This window comes from Anopheles nili, chromosome 2, assembly GCF_943737925.1.
Source record: "Anopheles nili chromosome 2, idAnoNiliSN_F5_01, whole genome shotgun sequence".
Lineage (NCBI taxonomy): Eukaryota > Metazoa > Arthropoda > Insecta > Diptera > Culicidae > Anopheles > Anopheles nili.
In genome coordinates, this window is record NC_071291.1 from 74124343 (window position 1) to 74140492 (window position 16150).

General features: G+C 49.0%; 2 protein-coding genes across 2 annotated transcripts; both read right to left on the bottom strand.

The window, feature by feature from the left end:
* Window positions 1–594: 594 nt before the first annotated feature.
* LOC128730639 (protein HID1) lies at window positions 595–4326 on the bottom strand. The gene is made up of 6 exons (XM_053823716.1): window positions 4253–4326; window positions 2952–3998; window positions 2771–2861; window positions 2022–2710; window positions 1790–1940; window positions 595–1732 (listed from the first exon to the last, which is right to left on the bottom strand). The coding sequence occupies exons 1-6, from the start codon at window positions 4316–4318 to the stop codon at window positions 1254–1256; spliced, it is 2523 nt and encodes an 840-aa protein (XP_053679691.1). The 5' UTR covers window positions 4319–4326; the 3' UTR covers window positions 595–1253.
* Window positions 4327–7549: 3223 nt separating this feature from the next.
* Window positions 7550–11094, bottom strand: LOC128720479 (uncharacterized). Its single transcript, XM_053814148.1, has 3 exons — window positions 10734–11094; window positions 7923–8053; window positions 7550–7837 (listed from the first exon to the last, which is right to left on the bottom strand). Exons 1-3 carry the CDS (start codon window positions 10830–10832, stop codon window positions 7720–7722), a joined length of 348 nt encoding a protein of 115 aa, XP_053670123.1. The 5' UTR covers window positions 10833–11094; the 3' UTR covers window positions 7550–7719.
* Between the last annotated feature and the right edge of the window lie 5056 nt (window positions 11095–16150).

Below are 16150 nucleotides of genomic sequence, written 5' to 3' on the forward strand. Positions count from 1 at the left end.
CCACCGCGCACTCAGTTGCACGGTGCTGAGAAAGCGTACGAGTTCAAACATGCCCACTTCCGACTGGGAGCGTGGCGTCTCCTGTAACGCGGCTACTCGTGGGTCAGGTTTCGGACTGATTTGAGGGCGGGAGTCCTGTGTGCTGGACCAGGCCATGTTGACGGGACGTCCGCACTAAGCTGGCCGTCAATATGGGTGTCACGGAGGAGTCCGAGACATTCAGGTTGGCTAAGGAGAGACACACCGAGCGAGGGGTGAAAACCAGCAGCTAAGAGTCTCCGCGGCAAGCAGTAGTGGGATCGCGTCCCGGAGTGGACTGCCAGTGCCAGCCCGACCAATACAGTCACACCGAAATCTTTTTGCTGCCACGCACTGTGTCCAGAATTTTTTTCCGCCCCTCTTCTTACACTTATTTCTGTAATAATTAAGTTTTTTTCGTAAATAGTACGTGGAAAATTACAGCTCTTCTCAATATTTCGTCCCCGCATAGAGAGAACCGAGACCATTTTTTTTAACACAGTCTTCGTGCACAAAAGGCAGACACACGTGTGCCGTCCTTTCGACACGCGTATATTGTTATATATTGTATATGCGTTAATGGTTATAGATTTGATTGGTTTAAGTTACTTTACGTCAGCATAATGCGTCTTCTTGTTAACCTATCGTTTACGTGCGTCTTTCTCTCTCTATCTCTCTCTGTCTCTGCTTCCAAGACTACACCAGATTGCCTATACCCTCGGAATATGACTACAATCTCTCAAAGCCTCATTACACAGTTTATAGCAATTCAGCGGGACATACTATTTTTGATTTACGGGACACTGCCCAAGGAGGATCACGAAATAAGCAAAGGACAGCGAATGTAGGGCAAGGTAGACTACATTAAAGCTTCTTTTTTTAATGAATCCGGTGACAAAACACACGTTCTGCAATGGCAGATATACACCCGGCAATAAATGCTGATTATGTAGCGGTTGCTGCTTTTTACGGGTTGCCTTAGTTTAGTTTAAAGGGCTGTATTTAATTATCAACAGTCCGAAATGACTTTCGACGGAATGGTCAATCAGTTTAAATACTTTGCATGGATGGGACTCCTTTCCCATTCTCTATTTTTTCCTTTTTTGCTCTCTCCCTGTTCTTTGTTTTTCTTGTCTCTTTACCATCAGCAGATCCGAGGTGATCCACCATTCGTCCAGTTGTTAGTAAGAAGTTATAAATAAAGAAAAGCCCTGCTTACCGGCTGAGGAATCCTTTTAGACGCGCTGTATCTCGAACAGCTTCACCTCGGTGTCGTACCAAACGGCAGGATCGACGTTCCGCAGATAGATGACACCCCACATGTACGTACGGAACCAGGCCGTGGTGCCGCCGTTCGCCTGGTACTTTCGGATCAGAATCGGATGCGGCACCGGCAGCAGACCGACAAGCGTGCCGTGCTGCAGAAACTTCAGTATCTCCGACTCGTCAGTAAGGCCTTTATCGATGCAGATCTTCTCCACTTGTGGCACGAGCACCTGCAGCAGGCGCATGATGGTCTGCAGGGGTAACTTCGAGCGCCACGACTGCACCCACTCGGGGGACGGTTGCCACTGCTTCACCTGGGGACCGTGCGAAGGTGCCGGCGTGACTCGTATGCTGCCACGCTGTGCAACCGAGTGTTTCAGTGGAGAAGGTGTTTTGGTTGGCGAGCCGGTTGCAGCACCACTCTTTGGCGTATCGTTAACCTCCGGTTCTTCTTCATCGCTACCGGGCGTCTTGACCGGCGCGTTACCATCTACCGACGAGGGGCTAGCAAGATCGCTTGGATGTGCGGATTCCCGTTCGGTTATCTGCGCCAGGTTGGGCGTGTCTAGCAACGTCGCCTGTAGCGTGCCCGGTTCGGCTTCCTGCGCCGGTCGGGAACCTTCCATCGATTCTTCTACGATGTCACTTCGGGCATCCTCATCGCCAATCGAAGCCGCTCCTTCGCCCCGATCACTAGCTCCGTCCGGGTCTCGCAGTCCAAGTCTTCCCGCCTTTACGGTAATTGTGTCCTCTTCGCTATCGTCACCAGCAACAACGCCGCTTTGCGGTCCGGAAGCAGTTAAGGCCGCCTTTCGCTGTTGATAATCGGTGGCATCATCATGCCCGGAAACGCTTCGGGAGCCTGCTGCCTGACTAGAACTACTATGCCTACTACCACCTCCAGCAACACTGGCACCGCCTTTGCGGTTGCTGAGACACCGCGCAATACCAGCGGCGTCCGTTGGGAGGTTGGCTAACGCATGGAACACCTGCCGCTTGCGAATGATCGTATACACCAGGTTCGAGTTTCCATCGAACTGATACTGGATGATGTTGTTGAAGATCTCGAGCAGGAAAAACACCAGATGATGATTCGAGGGTGCCGAGTACAGGAACCAGGGCGTACTGAAAGCCTCTAACAGATGCAGTAGCTTGATGCTGGCCACCATCGACAGCGTTTTCAGATAGGGCGATACGTTCACGAGGATGGTCAGCAGACAGTCGAACAGCGGCTGCAAACGCTGATGCCCCGTGGCGATAATTTTGTGAAACACTGTAATCAGCAGATCGGCGTGCGTGCCCGTGAACACCGGAATATCCATCGGAACGGTGGCCGTGTAGGGTTTGTTTAGCCGGACGCCAAAATTACGCTCACCGGAAAGCAGCAGCAAGATGAACACACCAATATGCATCAGACCGACACGAGCTGAAACATAGGGCATACGATTAGTAGGCTGTGGTAATTCGCCCCAAACTCACCGCTTACATTGATCGGCGCGCGAGTCATTGAGATGATAAAGTATCGGCACCAGTATATCTAGTACGTCACAGCTTTTCAGCACGAAATAGAGAAATTTCTGTTGAAGAAAAAATGCAGAAAGCACTTTGTTAAGTGTTTTACTCATACAAAAACCCAAAGCACGGAGCTGCTGATGAAGAAGCGTTACCTTGTTGTAGTCGCAGATCTTCCAAAAGAACACCAGCAGCTCCTGGTGGCAATGTAGCCTCTTAGTCGAGTTCGGCAGATAGCTCTGCACGAGCGGGTTGTTCAGCAGACGCGTGACCCCTTTCAGAATGAACTGAAAATCGTCATCCCGATGGATGCGCGACAGATAGTTGATGAACAAATTGTCCGCGATGGTACTGTCGTCGTGTATGTACGCGGACGACTGAGCTGGCCCGTTGCTCGTGATGTCATGATCAAGCGTGACGATCAGTATTTGCAGGCATACCTCGACCAGCGGTTCGAGCGTGTCAGTAAACAGCAGATGGTTGTAGGGCACACCGATTCCGACCGGATCGTACGCACAGACCGTGTTTAGCAGGGACGTGAACAGGGGCAACGCGTGTCGGTTGTCGGCGCTGGTGAAGTGCACGATCCAGCGATTCGGTTCGTCACTTGCCGTCGGTGGACGGTACATGGTCTCGCTGAAACACGTCAGCAGCAGCTTCAGTAACTCCGTACGCCGCGAATCCATGCTCCCGTTACGAGGTGGCGACTGTGCGAAGCCCACGCCCGCTTCCCAAATGTACTCGCAGCTGTCGATCGAGTTGAGCTCCTCTGCCTTTTCCGGGCCTGATTTGCGATACCCGACGACGGTGAAGTCCGGACAGAACAGCAGATCGCAGATCGCATTCAGCAGGCTCTGGGCCAGAGGCACTGATCCGGCCTCTTCCTTTTCGCTGCCCGAGGGGAGCGATGACCAGAAGAAATCCTTCCATTGCACGTCCTCAAACACGTACGGAAGGATGCGTGTCAGCAGTCGCACACAGTTCAGTACCGTCTGCTGCTCTCCCTGCGTCCGACAGCTGTTATCGACAGCTCGGACCATACGCTCCGTCGCCTTGTAGCAAAGCGTGGCCAGGTTCGTCGGCATGACATCTCGCACCTTCCGTATCTCATTCGCCGGCACCAACGCAAACACATCCTGCACCGGGGTATTGTGTTCGAACCAAAACTGCTCCCAAAATGCGTCATCGTTCGCATCGATCGGCTAGGGTGGCGGGGCGATTACGACGCAGGGACGATTGTGATGACGTAGTTCACAAACCACACCGCATACACACATACACGAGGGAAGGAACAAATGCGTTGGGTACCAAGAAGATGCGTGGACGAATATTCAATGCGTGGGACGAAATAAAAGAAAACATATGTTACGCCGGAACCGTAATTGACGCGTCGTTTCCACCAGATGGCGGTAAGCTGTTAGAAAAAAGAACGAAAATGATCCTGACTACAACTCACCTGACTGTTCCGCGTCAGCTGAACGATTGCCTTGCGAAAGTTCAATTTCGTATCCGTGTTGCCCATGATGGTGGTTTATGCTAAACTGCCGCCACACTTGATGCAGGGGGTTTGGATACAAACCCTCTTAAACCTGCACCGTGACGCCGTGCTTCATGTGTGTGGAAAATCTGTGCCGTTGGTTGAGAAAATTCTAGGTTGGCTTACCACAAAGCTCCCCGTTGTAGGCACGTACTGCTTTGGCGGCCTTGAAAAACAGCAGCCAAGCTGGGAAAGCTCTCAAGCAGTCCCTACTTATTTGTGGTATTCACTTTTCTTTAATGAAACCGTAGCTATTTCGATGTGAAGTGCTTCACATAACTGAAAACGATGACTATCACTGGGACGAAAAAGTACGAAAAACACGCAACCCGCGCACCAGAACATGAAAGTGCATTGCTTCTGACGTTTCGATAGATTCGTCCAGATGATCCGTTTATAGCTCTAAGTTGAACGATTCATATCATGGTCCTATGGTATGACTTTGCGCAACCGAAAGTACGTTGATCTTAAATTTGCAATTTTACATACAATTTTTCTTGTTAGACGTTCAAATTTTTATTTTCTGTACAAATAAAACCCAGAAAATATTACAACACATATTTGTACTTACTTTGATTGTGAAGAGCACACCAAAAGCTATTTTCACAAATCGATTTTGTGCCACGTGCTACAGTTTCCCATCATCTCTATTCCCTTTCTCACAGGAGTTATCATTTTTTCACCTTCGACAACACCTTCTCCGATCTTTGCAAATAAGAGGCGGTGCACTTCTTGAATGAATTTTTTGCCAATCAACCATTTGTTATCACTTGCACGGTGTTGTTTTCTCGAACCTGCTTGCAGCCACTATTTCATCAGACCACCATGTTTTTGTTTCGGTTTAAAAAATCAATGACCCTGTCTAGCGAGGGAGATAAGCGCGGACAAATGATCTGCAGCGATATCTGATCGCCCATAGGCCATCAAATTGCAATAATGGCAATTATTGCACGAAATAGTGTCATTCAAATACGTGCTTGTCAGTCAGCGAACTTTGCCCCGGAGTGTGCTTAGCGCGGATGATCTCAAGGCATTCAATACGTCAATGAAGCCTGCGTATAGTATACAAGCTGATAGTAGCCTGCGTACCCGTAGCAGAAAGTTTCACAATATCGCATCATTATGGTTGCGAGATAGTGGCTGATCAATGCTATGACACGTCCATCCAAGCTGTCCATCAACCGGTGGAGTACCTTCTCAACTTTGAACGATCGTTCTGAAGTACGCGGTTTTCACACGATCGCTTAGAACGTGTGCTTTAGTAACTTCCAGACCAAAGTTCGGTCATTAACTGCGGCGTAAAATATAGACATCTATACCTTTATCGGATACAGTTTTGCTATCGTAGCGGCTGATTGAATTTAAGGATATTCTTTATACTGATCCTAGGCATTGGAAGTCACATTTGGTGTTTGGAACCAGAAGTGATCCGAGCTTCTTCCAAACTTTATTCGGGTCAACAATCTGGGTCTTCACGGGAGCCCTCTTATCACTGCCACCAGCATCACCTTCCTTCTGTCAGGCTTATCAGCCTCCTTTTGGTCGTTTGTGCCACCGTTCCTGTTTCAAGGCTACGCAACGTCGTGAATCATGCGTACTATTCTGCGTAGTATCAACGTTAACGAGCGCCTGAAGGACGGTAATTAAAATAAAATAAAAAACATGCCTGACTCTGAGTACAATTTTGCTGGATGTTTCTATCGTGCTGAAGGAAGCGTCACCGACTAGATTGAGAGCAAAATCCGAGCCTGCAAACAACCAAACCGCTATTTTTGTGTAACGGAAAGCATGTAGTAAATCTTGGAAACTTGCAACGTTGCCTCCAACGTGTTTCATACAGATTTCGAATCGTTTGAAATTATCAAGACGCAGCTAGATTAGCTTGTTCTGATTATGTGTTTATTTCATCATTGATATTTCTTCATAGCAATCGATCCATAGTGTTAGGACTGTTGGAAAACATTCTTAGATCTAACTCGTATTGCAGGACCTGATCTTCAGAGATTACTCTGCCGCACACTGATTGAGTAATTGATGGAAGAAACATGTTGAATACTGACTGTAAGCTATTGCATTCAAAGCTCTACATTGGTATATGGCTATCTAGCGGGTGTCTAATGGGGAAACGATTATATTCTGCTGTTTTATGTGATTTGTGGATGGGAGGGCTTAGCATTTTAAAAGCAACATCTATGCGCGATTCAAGCACCAATTCCGCACCTTTCGAAACGATAATGCATGTAGTGTAACCTTGCTGGATGCTGCTTATCATACCTAGTTTGCTCTGCAGCACTCTGTATGCACCGTCTTAAGTACGCGTGAAATTTGGATATCCCAGGTCCAGCTCCAGACGGGGACGGGACCACAACACACGATCAGAGCTTGGAGCACCAGTTCGCTCGATACGCCGGGAACACGGAACAGTCCCGCGGTGGCAGAGAAGCCTTCGACTCCTCCGTTTATAGCTAACGTTCTTACAAAACTAAGCGAGCGAAAGATGCGTCGATCTAGCTTTAGATACTTAAACAAATCAAAGAGAACGGGGCTAGTTTTACTACGGCTAAAACCCCTGCGACCGGATGGGTTAGGACAATGTTTATTTTCTGCCATTTTTTTTGTCTCTTTCTCTCACGTCTCAATCTAGTACCTTATCAAGTCTTGTCCAATGATGGGGAGGGTTTATTTAACGTCCTAGTTATAACCACGGACCGCTTCGGCTAGAGTTCTACTATAGATACTTTATTTTTTAAAACATTGTTTGGGATATTCGTGCAAATAGAAGCCAAGCCAAATTTTTGTGCAATTGTAGCGTCAATATGACGTCGTCGGTCGGGAGAAACCTTTCTAAGGAGTCTAATTTCCTCGTGATAATTTAACCGTCGTCGATGAATGGACCGCAATGAGCGTTTGAGGTGTGCTTAACCTAATAAACGTATAGAAACCCGTCTTAAGAGAAAATGCTGACGGGCAGATAAGAAGAATTAAAGCGAAACTCGATAGAACAGTTGACAATATTCATAAAATATAACGTTCCATCCGCCATATCGGACATGTAACAAACACGAAACGAGAATTTAAAAACGAGTAAACAAGTAAGCGAATATAAATAATTTTTAAATATTACTCTCATCCGCCTGGACAGCATCCCCCGTTGGTTTAATTGTTACCAGCTTTTTTTTTCTTCATACTTCGTTTTGCAAGAAGTCTGCGTCCTTTTGCCACGGGGTCACCGTCGTCCGGCGGTGTTTATGGTGTGCAGTAATCATAGGTTAGTAATTTAGGCATTTAATAATTACACAATGTTTGCTCGCGATGGGCACACCGTCCCTGTGGAGGGCCGTTTCTCCTCAAAAGGATCAATACAGAGTAGTGTCAAAATTTGCTGATCAGGATTCGGGCGCAGGCTTCACTGGCACCATAGGCTCTCGACAGCGGTACACGTACGCACTGATCGAGACATCGTCGTCCGTGCGCACGCATTGCTTCATATTTTCGCAGTCACATCTGGTAGACGAAAGTGAGAATCATGTTGTTCATTCGGTGTGCTAGGTCCTGCTGTGCAAATCTCCCAACTCCAAACTTTACTCACGTGTTTTTCATGAAGTTTTCTATCACCCTTGTGGAGGGATCGTACACACCCCAACCGCACGGTGTGTTGCCTTCGCACAGCTTGCTGTTGTGCGTTTGGTTCAGCACCGATCGTCCTCCGCGCGATAAGACCTAAGAAGCATACACAAAGCAGGAAAACCAAAACTTGCATTAGATACATGAGGAGAAGAACACCGTTCGTAAAAGAGGCTCAGGAGGTTGAAGGGATCATCGCTTACTCCATCGACTGATTGGTAAGTGCAGCATTAGCGAAGAGCTCGCATCAAAATGTGTCGAAAGCTGATAAGCACCAGCAAAGTGTTTGCCGCAACGAGTTCAAACATGCGCATTTGTGCAAGTCTCGTGCTAGGAACTGTGTTCAGAGCTCTCGGTACACGGGATCCTGAACGGTGGCGATCGCGGACGCGCGCGCGCTCCTCAGTGAATCCCGTCCCGGTACAGCACCTTATCACAGATCAATAATACGAAGTCAGCGTCGTGCATATGCTGTAAGTCAACATATAAACATCTACGGTTACGGTTCATCGATTGTTCCTCAAACGTGCCGCCCCGCGGACGATCGGCCTATGATGACGCACGAAGCTGGCGTGGCGGATGTTGAAGCCAACGACGCCATTGTGGTGTCTTACGGGAGGGCGCGAATAATCGAACAAACAGCCAGAAGTTTCCCATTGTGGAGTAATGGTATACCTTGGGAATTAAGAAGCCGAAAATGGCTGAAAAATAAGTCAACTTTGGCGCTCGAAATCGCAGCCTACTCAGATCAACTACTAGTCATATTTTCCAATTACAAAGGCACTCTTCAATGCCTACTATGGCCATTCGATTTTAGAGTCTTCTTTTGCCAATTTTCATGCTACTTGACAGCAGCAAATACATGTTACTATGCCATCTCTTTAAACAAAATCGATACACCACCAGGTTGGTGGAGACGCGTGGTTTTTAACGCGTGGCCAAGTAATATGAGAATATTTGCATACGTACGCGACACGCCTAGCAGAGGCGCGGCGAGCAAGCCACGCGCGAGTCGCGTTGTAAACAACGTTCTCTCGTCACTTTATGAATGAATGAGTAAACGTGGACTGATAGGCGGCACCAGCAACAGGGCGCCACAGGCATTGTGTGAATATTTCGATCCTTTGGAAGCAAACGAACATTCTGCGCTCGTTTATGGCATGTATTCGGGTGTAAGGTTATCAGCCTAGCTGAACCCAACTCACTGTTACCTCGTACGAGGGAATTTAATTTTTCAACCATTAAACCCAACACAAGAAGCTTGAACCGTTCGGTGCGTTCTTTCTTTCTGATTGGATTGGATTCCATTCAACCGCTTGAAGGGAGGCGATTTTCACGAGAATACAAAAGCTTTTCGATGCAATCCTGCGCCCGAGACGTGGGCCGGATTCTGCGAACACAATCCCATTACAGCAGGGCAGCGGAAGCGCGTGTTGGCGTTTTGATATGCGAATACAACGGAACGGAATGGAAATAAATGATTTGCCGTTCCAGGTAACGCAAGCCTATCAATGTCCACCTATTTCCAATGCATCGGCTGAGAGGAATGCTGTCTCCGGGAAAGGAAAATCCATTTCCGGAGAAAACCAATTCACACCGGAACTCAGTTCGCATCGACACAGTCGCGCGAAGGGCGAGAGAAAACTCGACTGAAAAGCTACTCGTGAAGCGGTACATGAGCGCTCCATGTATGACGGATTTCTGGAGCATCTTTAGACGTAGGTCTGCTATTAACCACCATTCATTAGTAGCGAGAAACTCGAGCAAACTTATAATGATAGCGAGTATCTCGATATCTAACGAAACGATTGCACTTCTCAGGGTGATATTTCGCTCAACTTTCCTCGCATTAAGCCAGGTCGTTGGTAGCCCTCACAGTGTTAACAGTGGCAACGAATTGCATCACACTCTCGAGGGCACATCAGCATCGTGCTGTACAATCGCAAACAACAGGGCCACTTGAAGCGGCTAAAAATTGCATCCTCGTTCCACGTCGAGCCAGAACCAGATCGAATAATCACCGTCGAATTCTGTTTCGGTGCGGTTTTCTTTAAATCATCATCTCATGCACTACACGCGTTGCAACGACGCAACAAAACCAACGGGGAAAAAAACAAAGCTTAAACAAAAAAAACGAGGGCTTGGCTGAAATTCGGCGTGCCACTCCAATTTAGCAATTGACGAGGGCCGCATTACATAAACCAATTTGCTACCGAAAAACTGAGCAAGAGCAAGAAGAAGAAGAAGAAGAAAAAACGCGCCCGCACGCTAATGGCCCAGGGGCCCTTCGGTTTTCCACAACCACAACCGTCCCTTCTCCGGCCAACCCAAGGGGGAGGGTGATCTCTTGAGATCGCGTTTCCGCCGTCAAGGTTCTAGGATCACAGGGGCGCAAAACGTGCGGTTACGGAGGGCGAAATTTACGACGACACCCTTTCGGGACTTCGAGGGGCAATTTTTGGGTAAAGGTCGGTGGGGTTTGTTTTGGCTTTTGCTCGGTCGAATTGGATCATTCTGAAGGTCAGACAAATCGGGCAGCGCGCATATATTTTGGTGCGCGATCGCGTGAGACAGCCGATTACTCGTTATTGCGTTGAAGCCAAAGTCAAGAACATGGCACCAGGGATACCCGGGAAGGGGGTGTCTGTGCCCTTCCCAGAGAGCCGGACGCTAGATCCCCAAACACGGCACATTAGTTTCACTTTCGACACAGGAAAATTGCAACGACAAGCTGTGGGATTGTGTAATGAGCCGTTCGAATCTGGTTGACACTTACCTGCAGGGAAAGGGACGCTTGCCGCGACACGTCCACCGCACTTAGCACGAAAAGCGCCACCAGCAGGCAGGCGCTGCACGAAACCAGCTTGTACGCCATGTCGAAGACTCGAAAATTGCCTCACGCGTTCAACTGTCACTTCCGGTCGCGTGTCGGATGGCTTACAACTGTTCGAAAGGCTCGCTTTTTGGAGCTATTAGCTCTTGGTTTAGAAAGATCGCTCACAAAACTCACAAAAACACTACGTTTTCGCTTCCCTAGGAAGAGGTCCTTTTGAAGATTTGATGCAGGATAACCACACAAACCGGAGCGCTGTTACCGTGTTCCTTTCTTGAATGGCGGGCTTTGCGTTTGTGTAAACCGACAATCGCTGGTCACTGATGTTTTAACCTCGAGCCGTTGGCACTCGGCGGGATGCTGCGAGATGAATGAGCTCCGTGCGGCCGGTCCGGGACATTTTATGCGGGTGAACCCCCGCCTGCCGAGGCCACCGTTTCGCTCACGAAAACCCGCGCGTTTGCCGGGCCCTTTCCGAGCCAAACCGAACCAGGCAGGCAAACAGGAAGGCAGGCAGGCAGGCAGGCAGGCAGGCTGAGGCCCGTAAGTGTCTCAGCATCCGGCACTCTCAGAGCGAGAGCATGATGTACGATCCCTTGGCTCTCGTGCGCTCCCTTTCCGATTCTCTCGCCCTTTGTGGACGGGCGAACGGAAGAGACGCCGAGTGAAACCGTTTTTGTCCATTCACAGTTTGAAAAGTTGATTAGAATGCACGGTCAGGACACAGGGATGCACCTCAGGAGGTATGGAACGGAGGGCAAAAACGGTTTACGGATGCACTTGGGAAGGCTTCTAAATTTTTTTTGTTTAGTCTCTTCTCTTCTATCAGTCCCCTGGGCGATAGACTCCTGCGTCGCACGCTGGTATCACGTGCTCCGTTGCACGTGTGGCCTATGGCTCTCAGGAGCCGGCGTTAGACGCGACCCTAATGCGATTGATTGCCGGTGTGGTCTGTGTTGGTGGTGCTGTAGACCGGAACCGTTAAGATTGGGTGTCCAACAGCCCAAATGTGGTGACAGTACGGAGGAAATTCGACCAAATGCCGCCATCATGCGTGACGGAACACGTGATTAATCTTTGATTGCACTCGGTTTGACAGCGCGTTATGATTAGCCGTTCGTGAAGTTATAGTAATGGCTGACGAAAGGCGATAGTGTTAGTCCTTTCGAATAGGGCGGGCCAAACAAATTATCATCTCCACTAGAAATCAATAGTCTGCGAATCTAAAAAGTGTCTAGGATTACTGAAATAGCGCCTCAAATATTGTGCCTGATGTCGCAATTACAACGGTTATTTTAAATCCATCATCCACCACGCGACCACGTGTCTTAGAGCACGCTGTTTCTCGCGGAAAAACCCACATGTTGCACGAAAAAAAGAAAAAGAAAAACAAATCTCTACCACAACTCGCACCACTTAATTGTCTTAATTGCCGTTTCGAATGGGTCTGCTTTTGCGCCTCAGTCACGCATCCCTTGAGTCACCCTACTTTTCCCATGCGTGGTTGTAACTTCCGAATTTGACCTTACGCCGCACACTTACGCGCAGTAGGTCACCCACCCCAAAAAATCGATGATCGTGCGTGCGTGCGTGCGTGTGTGCATAGTGCCAGCCGGCAACATGAGCGGCATCGTCGGCGAATTAATTTATATCGTTGTTTACGTCGATCGTTTTTTCGCCACCAACCCAGCCTACGTGTGTTGTTTTGACGGCCTGGAACATCGGAATGTTCGTGGTGTCGTTTGATGGTGCTGGACCGCTTGCAGACTTCGTAGTATTCCATGACTCAGTGGCCATTCCCGCTCGGTCAACTGGTCAACATGGGAAGCCATGTTATTATGCATGTTGAGAAGCTTTATTATTATTTGTTTCGTTGCCAAAATTCGCCTCCATCCGGCACGCGATCACTGGAGCGAACGAGCGTTTGGTAAATAATCTGTGATAACGAAAAGAGGTTGCCTCCTGCTGGTAGCCGGTTCGTTCGGTCATCGAAAATATTCGATGCGTGCGCAGCACACGCACGCTACACGCTCGATCAAAAACCGTCCCGCCCTTTGTGGTTGCGAGCAGCGACCCATGGAGAGAAGGACATCAAGTGCCATTACACGAGGCGCTGTAGCCGGTTAACGCGCAATAACACCAATTGCCGGGCCACTTTCGATGGAATTCGATTCTCCGTTGCTGTCCATCGACCAGCCCGCGATCGGGAGGGTGTTTGTACGTAATTATGTTTGCGCGTACCGCCGTACGAAAACATTCACTGGAAACCCCACGACGCACATTTTGAGCGGCACTGTAGACAGCCGAAATCGATGGTGACTTGGATTACGACGCAGCTTCCATCGCTCAACATCGATCGCGTTGAGACACACATATCGCTCGATCGCCCAATTCCGACGTAGGAGGCACATACCGTGGACTCTGGACTGATTGCGGACCCTGCGGAAAAGTACACACCCGTGCTGGGCAGCGTCACACGCCGTTTGGGCCGTTTGGGCGCGTGAATTTCCCGCGGCAATCAAATCAATTGCTGATTTTTTGCTCCCGCACCATGCTGCGTTTGTAGGGCTTTTTATTTTATTCTCTCCGCCTCTCAACAGCATTGTTAGCATTGCTCGACACTGACGCATCGATGCCGGTTGATTGAATTATATCATCCCATTTCGTGGGTATTGATTGGACCTTTTTTGTTGATGCTCCCAATTAACGTTCGATCTCGTTTAGGGAAAACAAAAATGCACCCTGGGCGGGGGTGGTTTCAGGACGCGAATGCATGAAAGTCTTTCACCATTCGTTACGAACTTCGTGACGGGATCTCATCTTCCCGTGATGAACCCGAACGAAATTTAAAGAGAACGCCATGAGGCGGTTTTTTTATTCGTGAGAAGAATTTTGAAGTCCCAGGGATGTATTTGTTTGCCGGGAACTAGCTATCTAACATCCGCTAGATTGGGACTCGTACACAACCGGAGCTCTACCGGTGATAACGATTTGGCGAAACGTCGAGCCACGAGCACGGTGTACGGAAGGTCCGGTTCCGTTCCGCGCCGAACCGGTGCGATCCGACGCGAGGATGAAAAACCCATTTGTTCCGGCACTGGGCAGTTAAATTTAACACCCGTAATGAGTTCCCCGGTCCGATCTCTCGCCCATTTGGTCGTTTCTATGCGGTTCCATTTCTTCCCCCGGCTGCTTCATTTTTATTAGCTTGATTTGCAGCTTTTCTCCGCTCCGCTGGTGCGGCTTCTCGGTACCTGGATTTACATCATAATTATGCTCATTTGAAGCAAATGTTTTACGACGGGGCACCAACGTCCATCGCCGACCGTGAGCGTGTTCCTTTGCGCTCGCATCCGCTGGGTAGGTTCGCAAGCCAGCGTCCTCGGAATCCTTCATTCCGGTGAGTGAAAGATGGCGTGGAATGAAGACCCATTCCCGGTTGCTCCGGTCGGTGTGCTTGGGATGGGAGGAAATAAGAGTTTTCTTTTGCTCAAACATTTACGATGATGATGATGATGAACCAGACACCAGAACGATGTTGCTGATGTTCGTTGAACCAGCTTAACCGCTTTACTTTGCACGCTTTAGTGCCAAACAAACCTCAAGACAGTATGTACAAGCGAACAAAATTTTCATATATACACTAATATATACATATACTCGATCAATGAAAGTAAATTCGATCGCTGCCAAAAATGTCGATGGCTGCTATGATCAACCGACCGAATGTGCAAGCCAACTGCGTACGATGCGAGCACGTGGTCACACCGATCACCGGGGATGATGCAATAACGAGGTTCCGGTAGTCATATGCGACCTTCCCCTTCCTAGCTGATGGCCCTGCCCTAGGGTGGTGCATTTTCGCGCTCCTTTTCCAACCGAACGCCCCTGTCTGGGGGCTAAAAAAAGACATCCTCAACAACGCGAACGGCAATGGTTGGAACTGTACCAAGTCACCGAGCTGAAGAAAACAAAAAAAAATAGACACCGAAAAACCCTATGTTAACAAAACTTAAACATAGCTGATGGCATCTTGCCGAGCACCTTTTTTTTTGTTTCGTTGTTAAGGATCGAGTAGAAAGCAAAGTGGCATACCGAGCCGCTTACCTGTGCGTGAAGGGTGCACAAGATCGTAGAAGATCGTGACGTTCATTCACAAAAGGATCCCCGACCGACGCTAACGAGGTGCCAGACGGCCAGAAGTTTGGTGACAAACATGCAATTGAAATTCGGCTGATGCAACCCGGTCCGGGATTATATCATAACCAACGGAGGTTCCCGGGATTTTCCCCTGGTGTGTATGTGTTTCAAGTACAATGTCCAACGTCCAACGGCAGTTCAGAGGGCAAAGTAGGCGTGGAAATGGGCCACACGATCGTACGATGGACCGACGCGACGCTACAGTTTTCGTGGAAAACTGTGTCACCCCGTCTGGGGGATGTCTGTGAATGGCGGCGCTATTGGGGTTTTTTTTCTTCGCATCGTCGTTAAAAATAGTCATCTTCGCTTCGAAGATCACCGAAGCGTGTTGGATCAGGCGATGCGCAAAGTTGGCACGGATATTGTGATCTATCAGAACACCGAAATGATTTCGAAAACGGCTGGCCGAGAAGTTCCGCAACATGGGCATCTTCCTGGAACATGCTGGGTGATCCGAAGAAAAAGCGATCTTTCATGTTTCGGAATCGTCCGATCCTGTTCCAGGAAGAACGGCAGGACCCACGGAGATAGGATTGTCAACCAATGTGGCCTACCTGCCGCCACAGGGCTTGTCGGACTGGCTTACCAACCTGCAGGAGTAACGTGCGCCCAAGCCCATTCACCAGGACTCCCGAGAAAGGACGGGGTACGGAAAGCGAAGGACACTGCTGAGGGGTGTTTTTCCAATCATCATTAACGGACGCGCCGTTGTATGCATTCTGACTGGTTCTTTTCTTTCGGACGAAGCTTCTGGCTTTCCGAGCTTCGACCGGGACGGAGAAATTCGTTCCCGCGGTTTGGAAACGATCAGGCCACCCGTAAATCTGCGCTCCTATTGGCTGAAGCGAACTACGCTACCCCTAACCTGTGTCCGGCCCTTTGCGCTGCGCCGCTGTTTACCCGAAGGGAGCGAACTTTTTTTTTATGACCACCGTCATAAAATCAATGCGCTTCATGTTTGTAATTGTCGGCACCGTTTGTCACTCAAAGGCGTTTGTGACATGCGGCATCAAAGCAAGCCATTCTTCCATTCCACTCTCGGCCTTTAACACGGTCGAGTCGTTCGTAGCCTTCTTTGGATGCACTGGAGGAGGTTCCCGGACCTTCCTGGAGGCACACGCGGTTGCCAACGGCAACGTGCATGGTAGCGGAAGAAATGG

What these genes read in the sequence shown, in the direction of transcription:
- LOC128730639 (XM_053823716.1), bottom strand. Translation starts at nt 4,318, where the DNA reads ATGGGCAACACGGATACGAAATTGAACTTTCGCAAGGCAATCGTTCAG. An exon ending in AGATCTGCGACTACAACAAG is followed by an intron (nt 2,862 to 2,951) that starts GTAACGCTTCTT and finishes TTTCTTCAACAG; the next exon opens with AAATTTCTCTATTTCGTGCT. An exon ending in ACATCCAAGCGATCTTGCTA is followed by an intron (nt 1,733 to 1,789) that starts GCCCCTCGTCGG and finishes GCGATGAAGAAG; the next exon opens with AACCGGAGGTTAACGATACG.
- LOC128720479 (XM_053814148.1), bottom strand. Translation starts at nt 10,832, where the DNA reads ATGGCGTACAAGCTGGTTTCGTGCAGCGCCTGCCTGCTGGTGGCGCTT. An exon ending in AAGCGTCCCTTTCCCTGCAG is followed by an intron (nt 8,054 to 10,733) that starts GTAAGTGTCAAC and finishes TATGCTTCTTAG; the next exon opens with GTCTTATCGCGCGGAGGACG. An exon ending in GAAAACTTCATGAAAAACAC is followed by an intron (nt 7,838 to 7,922) that starts GTGAGTAAAGTT and finishes TTCGTCTACCAG; the next exon opens with ATGTGACTGCGAAAATATGA.